This window comes from Artemia sp. Qi Xiang Cuo, chromosome 11, assembly GCF_049724085.1.
Source record: "Artemia sp. Qi Xiang Cuo chromosome 11, ASM4972408v1, whole genome shotgun sequence".
In the NCBI taxonomy this organism is placed as follows: Eukaryota; Metazoa; Arthropoda; class Branchiopoda; order Anostraca; family Artemiidae; genus Artemia; species Artemia sp. Qi Xiang Cuo.
In genome coordinates, this window is record NC_142804.1 from 26,429,954 (window position 1) to 26,439,770 (window position 9,817).

The 9,817-nt window shown below is 35.1% G+C and overlaps 1 protein-coding gene across 2 annotated transcripts in view; it reads right to left on the bottom strand.

The window, feature by feature from the left end:
• Yod1 (Yod1 deubiquitinase) overlaps nucleotides 1-8,823 on the bottom strand; it is a 32,817-nt gene extending 23,994 nt beyond the window's left edge. Inside the window, exons 1-2 of one of the 2 annotated variants that reach the window (XM_089096615.1) lie at nucleotides 8,737-8,823; nucleotides 4,560-4,824 (exon numbers count right to left, since the gene is read on the bottom strand). In XM_089096615.1, coding sequence (XP_088952741.1) covers nucleotides 4,560-4,805 — 246 coding nt within the window. In that variant the 5' untranslated portion in view covers nucleotides 4,806-4,824; nucleotides 8,737-8,823. Of the gene's footprint in view, nucleotides 1-4,559; nucleotides 4,825-8,727 lie in introns of both variants that reach the window. The other variant, XM_089096614.1, reaches the window with a different exon arrangement.
• Nucleotides 8,824-9,817: the final 994 nt, after the last annotated feature.

Genomic DNA, 9,817 nt, shown 5'->3' on the forward strand with positions numbered 1-9,817 from the left:
TTTCAATAGTTTTTGTCATCATTCTGTGTACATGCCCTGTAAGTTTCAAGCCAAAGATGAAAAAATTTTAGGCCCGTTTTCAGGCTTCATGAGTCGATACAGCCAAAATTCGTCTTTTTAAGCTATATTTGCTCCCTTTTAATAAATTCTTTTCTCAAGTACTTACTGTATTACTTTATTGAATAGTTAAGACTTAGAACTGGAAGTTAGAAGTAAATTCAGTTTTAATCGTTCGTAGATTCAAATTACTGCAGCTTGAACTTATGTAATTTTTTCATCAATAGAGAATTTTATAGCATTCATATAAGCAAAGCTAATCTAAAGCATATTTCAAGAACAAGTACTATTTTTGAAGAGTTTTGGTCTTTTTTAGGGTTCTCTTGGCTCTGTCTAGATGTTGCTTTAAAGCTAATCAGGAAGCACTTATCTACAGTTTGAAATTTGCGTCTGCAAAGGTTTGCTGGCACTTTTTCCGGAAATATTTTGCCTAACACATTTTTCAAATTAGGGGTTCCCTTGGCTTAGGGAATTACGGTAGCGAGTTTCAAATTGATCAAGGACAACAAATTTTTCTGTCCACTTCTGGATCCTCTAATACCCTCCCATTTCCAAAAATGTGTGGTCCTCTTAGCCCAGACGACAATCTTGAAAGTTTCAAGCCAATCAAAAAAAAATGTCTTGGTTCTCTTTTCGGGCTCATTAGAAGAGGGACGAATGTCCCAGACGAAAATTTCTCTTGTACTTTGGGGTTCATTTGCCCAACGAACTTGCAAAATTTCAATTTGTTAAGAAAAAAAAGAGTTTGTTGATTCTTTATTGGACGTTTTTAGGGAAACCAATTTCCTTTTCTTACATACTGGAGTCCTTTTGGCCCAAAAACATAAGGATATAAGTTTTGACTTGATGAAAGAAAAACGTGTTTGCCTTTTTTGGTTCCCATTCAGGGGGCACCATGCCCCCAATAGTTTTTTATATTAGGCTCATCTTAGCAAGGGGATATACGGCTGCAAGTTTCAAACTCGTAAGGGCCACACGGGTGATTTTGGCCCCTTACTTAACCCCAGAACACCCTCAACCCTTCCTAGCAAAACTGTGTGGCCCCCTTAACCAAGGCAATGATCCTTCAAAGTTTCAATCCAATCGGAAAAAACAGTTTTGGGGTCTTTCAGGACACCCATTTTGAGAGGATGAGGTCATGCCCCAACCCAAAATCTTCATTAATTTCTTTTTATGAATTGGTATCACCTTGACCCAAGGAATTTCAGATAAAAGTTTGAAACCAATCACGCAATCATTCTCTGGCACCAGTTTTTGGGGGGCTTCTTGACTCCGAAACATTTTTCTGTGTATGAGGGTTCCCTTAACCTACCAGCTCGCGGGTGCAAGTTTCAAGCAGTCCAGGATTTTTTTTTTACTTTTTTTCAGGGGGCAATATTTTTTCTCGTTTTTTCCATTGGGTCCTCATAACCCAAGGACCCAATGATATAAGTTTTGAGCCAATCAGCGAAAGAAATTGGCCCTTTCTTGGAGGATCGTGCCCCTAAACTATTTTCATTTATATTACCTTGACCAAGGGAATTATGGCTATAAGTTTCAAACTGATAATGGACAACAAGTTTTTAACTCATTTCTGGGCTCCCTAATCCCTTTCTCCTTCCCAAGAAATTGTTTGGTCCCCTTAGTGAAAGCAACGATCCTTGAAAGTTTGGAATGAAGTGGAGAAAAACCTGTTTTGGAGCATTTTCAGACCACCTTAACTTGTAACTAAAAAAGGTTTATGATTTTTTTTTTTTTTTTTTTTCTGGACCCATTTTTGGTTAAGCCAGATTTTCAATTCAATTCCTGTGCAATTAGGTCCCTGTGGTCCAAGAACTTAAGGATATAATTTTATAAAAGACCAGGAATAAAAGTTGCCCCGTTTGGGGGGGGGGGTCCCGAAAAAAAGTTTTCAGCTCAAATCCTAAATAAGAACTATACTTGCCCTTTTTTGGCACTTGTTGGGACTCATTTTTGGAGGAACTACTATTTTTTTTCAGAATTCGGGTCTCCTTAGCCCAAGGAATTAAGGGTATAAGTTTCAAGCCAATGAGGTGCAAAAAATATTGTTCCTTTTTCAAGCACCTTTTTGGGGACCCATGCCTCAAAAGGATTTTTTTTTGCACAATGGGTCCAAGAAATTCTGGCTTCAAGATTCAAACTGATCATTGAAAAAAATGTTTTTGGTCAATTTCTGGCCCCTGAAACGCTCACATCCCCTAAAAACAAACACTGCATTCCTCTCAGTCCAGGGAGCAATCCCTAGAAGCTTCGAGCAAATCACATACCCAAGATCAAACAGGCACCATTTTTTCCATTATAAAACCTATCTGTAAACAATTGGCAATTCGTATAATTTACAGCCCGTATCTCAGAAGTTGGAAGAATGGAAGTCATGTTATCCCCAAACCATATTTATTGGTTCAAACAATTTTGAACAAAATGGCAATCTCAAAATTTTATCTGATATCATGGAGGCTGAAGGGGGTATATTGCTCATTACTTAGGAAATGCTAGATTGTAACATCTGATAGATCTCACTATCTGATGTTTAAGGGGTTGCCTGTTTCTTTCTCTAATTAATATATGGACAAACCAGAATATTGTACAAGCAGGAGAACAGTTGCTCAGATAAGGAATTTTTTATTCATTGATCAAACGAGATATGATTGGTAATGCCTGAACCCTATAGTAGTATTCCATGTGTATGAAGTACAAGTGGTACTCCTTTTTACTGTCTTATTTGAAATTTTATACCAGTTTTTCTCTATTTTCATTTGCTTTTATTTGCTTATTATCAAATGGGTCTTAGACATTAAATCATAAAAGCCTCTGCTGATAATGTCGAGCTCAACAGGCCAAAAGCTTCTACTAATAATATTAAGACTGCTACAAGACGACTTAAATGCGTTAGGTAGCTGGTGTACACAGAATTCTATGTTTTTTGTTTTGATGGTGAGGGTAGGGTAGTGTGTGTCTTATGTAAGTGGCATACAAATTATCCTTTTCAAATTCATACTCATGTAAGCGTGAGTGTAGACCATTTCAGACTTTAGTGTTGTAATTGATAGTGATTTAAAACCAAGTAGGAACATTTTATATGTAATCTGTAAAACAAACTACTATCCAAGCTTATGTTTTGACGTTGATCAGTGCTAACAATTTATGTTCTTCTATTTTTATTATTAAAGTTGTTACTCTTAGCATCAGTCATGTTCCTTCAATGGTTCATCTTTATTATTGATCTGCAAAGGAAAAATTCAACAAAAATGTGCATATTCAATCTAGGATACACTTTATATTGATATCCATTTATGTTGGAAGTGGTTTAAAGTGGGGAGAAGGTGAAAGCCAAGATGTGTTGTGGATTTTGATACCAGGTTTATCCTGACCTACCTTTACAGTATAGTTAGAACAAATTTACAATATCAAGTGTCTTTGTAAATGCTAATTAGTGAAAAAAGTGAGGGTTCTCCCTTGTATATATTGGCCTATTCTGCCCATTCATCTACACAATTTCCTCATATCTCAGTAGAGGAGCAGTCCATAAATTAAATAAATCTTTTTTTGTCATATGCATTCTAAAAAATCTTACAATTATATACCTTAGTCTGCTGTTTTCAAGGAAGAAAATGAAGTTTTTTTTTATAAAATATAAATACTTCAAGTGGCATAAAAACTTACTTTCAGTACATTCCTAGCCACTCTGGCATAAGTGGTAATCATCAGCTTGATGAAATAGCAAAAAATGCTATAAATATTGACCTGCCAAGTGGGAGACCAATCCCGATTAGAGATATTTACCGATGGAGGCTATCAGATATTAATTTTAATAAGATTAATCCTATCTTTTCCCCCTTTCCCAATAAGTATCTTTCTAAAATTTATCATAGAATTCGTTCTTGAACAAATGGACTAAATTTCCTTGCATTATCGTATAAGATTTCTAATTAAAGTTGTTCAATTCCACTTTACACTCTTTGCTGTCATTTTAATATTAATAATGAAAAAATTGACCATTTACTATTTTAATGTAATATGCTGAAGTATGAACAACATACCTTGCTTTGTAAACTGTTAAAATACTTCAAACACCACAAAATCCCACTATCAGCCAAGAGCCTAGCCAACTATACCTGCACACAGAGTATAGAAATCGACATCTATCATCTTATATTTGAACTCCTAGAGTCGAAAGATCTGCTGAAAGATATCTGAATATATCTAATAAATATGAGGCAATCAAGCCAGTAGCTCTGTAGCCCACAGAGTGAAGCAAAAGGAAAAGGGATAAATAGTTTTACTGAAAAGCCCGCCTGCTGTTAAATAGAAGAAGAAGATACTTCGTAACACAAAGCATTTGCAAAATAGAGATTCATAATAATGAATCACAGAAATACCAAGGAAGGCTTGCAAAAGGTGATGGTACAGTAATGAACAAAAATTACTTATAAGCATAGCTACTTGAACAATTTAAAAGCACCTTTTTAACCATCAACAAGTTTGACTTATGTCGAGATTACCTTAATAGTTTCTACAACAAGGATATCCCTTTTTTCTATGCCACATTTGCCCAGCTCCGTGCTATCTTCAGAATCAATAGGAAGGGGTGGATATCCCCTTAAAATTCTGATTCTATCTGGATTGCATTTTATACTGTCACTGATTTTTTCTTTTAAGTCTTTTAATAAATCAGACAGCTTAAAAGAAGATAACACAAACTGTCCTTGCTCATGCTTCACTTTTAATTGAAGGTTCTCATTTGCCATAGGAGCTGTTCTTCTAAACCTAGAAAAGATAAAAGCAGACTCAATGAAATATAGGTGTCTATAATGAAGGAGCATGGACAAAATTAGGTTTCTTTTCTTTTTAAGTTTCAAGTTAAACACATATGCTACAACATCAACCATTGCTTTATCACAAAATGAGGCATGAAACCTAACTTGACACAAGCAAAAGGGAAATTTCTGGGTCCAGATTTCTTCTTCAAAATCTCAATGTCATCTACAATGTTTCCCCATGGCTTTCATGCTCATAGAATTTGCTTGTTTGTAATATGATCCTCTTAGTCCCTGTCAAAATACAACACTCCTCCCCACTCCCCAGACACAAAAAAGTTCATGCATGTGACCTACTTAGTGACACAAAGCAGACGGACAAAAACATGTCTTGTAAGCTTGTTTACTTAATAAACTTCATAAATAGCCTCAGTATTATTCTGACAGGGTTTATATAGACAGCACCCCCTACAATGAAATTAATATAAAGAGAGGGGGTTCAGGGCATACACATCAAGTACGCTGGAGAGCCTACAGTGTCTAGAACCCTTTCTGCATGATGATTACACACAGCCCACCCCATGTGTGTTAGCATGTATAAATTCATCATGATTATCTAATAAAAAGGTAAAGGATACAGCACTCCAAACTGGTGGTGCTGATCTCCATCTCAAGGCCCTTCAGCCAGAAAGTACAATTGGGGAATGGCACACCCTTCCTGCTTACCTTCCCCAGCATGATTATCTACTACAGACATAAAATTGCTGTATTGATAGGCTCAAGGAATATTCGCAGGAAATAACCTACAATTATCCTTTGAAACTGGGGAACAGATTTAGTACTTAGCAGGCCATGAAATAGCCAGTGGAATAGAATGTTATATAAAAAAGAAATTAACCATTTCAAAAAGCAGTCTCAAGCAATTACAATTTGAAATCACCAAGACATATGGATAACATTATTAAACAAGCATATATATATATATATATATATATATATATATATATATATATATATTCAGGGTGCGTCAAAAAATTAATGAGAAACTGGTGATTGGGGTCTTGCAAAAGCATCGCACTCCATGGCAGTCGCTTCTGGACAGTAAGAGAGTGAAGATTGATAGTTTTGCAAAGTGTGTTTTTTCATTTTGGTCACGGGATAAAAAGTAAAAAATAGAGCAGATGACAGAGCAGCAATATGCCATCAAATTCTGCTTTCTCTTGGGCAAAACTGCTTCAGAGACTCTTGCCTTGATTGAGCAGGCCCATGGAGACCATGCCATGTCAAAAGCCCAGGTTTTTGTTGGTACAAGGACTTCAAAGATAGGTGGGAGACAGTTCAGGACAAAGATTGATCTGGATACCCTTCAACAAGTTCATCAGATGAAAATGTGTCAAAAGTTAAAGGACTCTTGGATTCCAACCATTGGCTGAGTCTGCAATTCATAGCAGAAGAACTTAACATGTGCAAGTCAATTGCTGAGTCAATTGGCCATTGGCTGAGTGTTTTATGGGTATCAGAAGCTTGGCATGATTCCTTTGTCTTGTGATGAATCATAGAAGTAGATTTCTGTAGGATTTGTGCAACCTCTTTGTACTTGCTCTTTGTTTATGTTTTTTGCCATGGCCTATGGGCTTTTAGCACAAATAAATTCTATTATGTTGTAAAAAAAAACAAAAAAAACACAGATTTGAAGTTTCTCAGAGTTCAGTTCAATAGATGGAGCAACATTCACAATAAATTGTTTGTAAATGTGATTGATACTACATTGGAGCCTGTCTTCTTTATATCTTCTGCTACTGGGACTGATAGACACACAGGTGAAAACATAGCTAATCTAACTGATGATCAGATGTTAGCTTAACTTGACCCCAGAAAAGTGATCAGCCTTGTTACTGACAATGCTGCAAACCTGAAATTGGCATGGGCTGTTCTCGTTGATAAGCATCCCTGTCTGTCAACTTATGGCTACATAGCCCATGTATTGCAGCTTCTAGTCAGTGACTTCTTGACCAAAATTGAAACAATTTTGAGAATTGTAAGCAACTCCAAAGAGATTGCAAAATATATTCAATATTTCCAGGGTATATGCAAAGTTTTTGAGAAACTGCAAGGTTTTGAGAGATCCAGCTATCAGACAACCAAACAGTACTACAATTGAAAGTGCCATTTCAGACATGATGGGGAGCAGTTACAGATTGTCAGGAGAGTTAGGTAAAAACTAAGTTTTCTCTCCAAACAATAGCTGTTTCTAAAGATATTGCCATTAAACATGCAATCAAAACCATATTTATTGACAGTGATGTGTTCTGGACCAAGGTTGAAGGCATAATGACTCTTATAAAGCCCATTACAACCTGGATTACTAGAATCACAAGAATATGTTATTGATGCAGGTGATTTCTAGGGCTTTTATGGCATGTTTACCATCCAGTAACAAAACATCTAAGACTCTATACCTTGTATCATTGCAATGAAAATGGCATTTTAATAATTTGTAAAGATGCATAGTGATCTTCAAAATTTCTTTAATTGTGAACACTTGTGATTTGTTAGTAAAAGTGAAGTGCACAAGAGATTTAAGGAGGAGGGATGTTGTAACTGGTTTCAGGTTTAATCTCAGCCCTCCAGACTTAGAGTTAATCTTTGGTGGGGTATTGGAGAATGTCTTTTTCTTTCTGCTTTACCAGAAATATCTAGTTTTGACATCCAGTCAAGGAGAGGAAAAAGGAACAGAAAATACATATGAGGCACTAAACCTAATATATAGAGCAAAAAAAAAATACTTGTACAAAAACAATATTGGTCAACATTTTTCTGTATACAGTAGAAAAAAGGATAACTAAAATATGTAAACATTTTTCTAATTCAGGACCAACTTCTTTTGCCGTGAGTGCTTGAATTGAATATTTTATTTTCCCTTTATGCTCTAGATTTATTTTAGAAAGTTTTGCTTTTTGTAAAGTTTACCAAAAATTCCCTAAGAGTTAGTACCTTTTGAGAGGGAAAAGGTAGAGATAAATATTTCAAAATACCTTGGTAAAGTTCTACCAAATCATATTATTGAGTTAGAAATAAAGTGAATACACCATTTGATGCCTTTTTTTATGCTCATTACAAATATAATAATCATTTCTATCTGAAATGAATTTCAGCTCCCCTCCTATATATATACCGATCCCAACCTAATCCTGAATTGGCGTATATAGGGAGGGGGGCTGTAATTAATTTACGATAGAAATGATTATTATATTTGTAATCAGCATAAAAAAAGGCCTCAAATGGTGTATTCACTTTTGTCCTAACTCAATAATATGATTTGGTAGAACTTTACCAATACCTTCCCATGACAAAGTTTCCACTCTGGAGACATTCCTGAAATTTTTATTTACCTTTCAGCCATTGACCTTCAGCTACTTACCAAGATAGAAAATAAAACCCATAGGCCTATCTAGAATTTTTCTAAAGCCAAGGCAAATTTTCATGGAACCTTTTAAATCTTGGGTCACAAGAAGGGAAGAAGAGGAGAATGAAAACTCCTTTCATGATCAAGATTCAAAATCAAGACATGATAGCCTAATTTTAAACACCTAGCCTATACTAGCACAACACTTGATAAATACATACAATATTCAGTAACTGAGGTAGGGGGCAAGGTGAATGCATTACTCAATGGCTTGTTGTGCTAATTCTAAATACAATTATTGATTCACTCACAAATCCATCTCTCCCCTCCCCCTTACAGTCCCATAGCTTATACAGATCTGTCCAAGACTAAAAGAAGAACTTGAGTAAAACAATACAAATGAAACAGACTAGAAAGTCTAATGGTGCCATTTTTTATATTAGTTTTGTGTATAGCCTAGAACTATTTTGGGGGGAAAGACTAGGGATAAATTGTCAAAAACACAACTTTAACCACCAGATCAATCAACTGTAGTGAAACCAGAACAGATCAGCAAGAGATACAAATTCTTCTTCTTCTTAAGCTATTTATACCAGACTTGCGACCAACGTTAGTTTTTCATTCGTCTCGTATTGTCGTACTAACACTTGAGGTTTAAAAAATATGTAAAATCAATAACAATTGGAAGATTTTTTAAAAATAACCAATCAGTTCAAATTCTTACGTTAATTAGCTTATGTGCTATAAAATTTCAGTGTGCATCTAGCATTAGACTTATGGATCATAACTATATAGCCCACTTCCTTAGCCCTTTTTTTCATCTTAAAGTGGGGTGTCAGTCAATGACAGCTTACTACTTACTTGTAGTTCAGAGTTTCATTCAACTTCTTCAAATACTTTCCAAGAAAATGTTTTTTTTTTGACCAGCTGTATCTTTGCAGCAAAAAATTGGGAGTCATGAAAAACCAGCAGAAAGCAAAGCTGACTTATACAATACGCTATTGAGAATTACTGCAGCTAATGGCGAACAAAGAGTGAAAAAGCAAGTTATTTTAAACTTAAAGTGTGTTTCTTTTGTTATAATCAATGGCTGTACATAAAATAGTATTAATAATAATTGGGTTCAGTCATTATTTTGCAAGTTTTCAAAAGTTCTACTCCTTTCTTCAAGCAATTCAAGAAGTTAGATTTTTTTAAAATTGGAAGTTTTACTAAAGTTATAAGCGTAATAATTTGAGCTTAGCACCAAAAACCACTAGCTAGAAACGCTATACAATTGGGCTGGATTCGCTTTAACGCTAAATGGCTTACGCTACGGAATTTAAGTAAATTGGTTTCGTATTGAAATTTTGCCTATTACACTATTACACTTTCAATTACACTTTCCTATTACACTTTCAATTCCATAAGCTCCATAACGTAAGCTTTTTTACATTTTTTTAACTTTCAAAAATGAAGATGAAGAAATGATTTTTATGATAGTCAATATTTAGATCTAAAGACATGAAAGGTACTGAGGAAACAAATGAAAACAAATATAATTTTTGTCCCTTGGACTGTACAAAGAAGACCTTTCCTTAACAAAGTCTATTTTCCA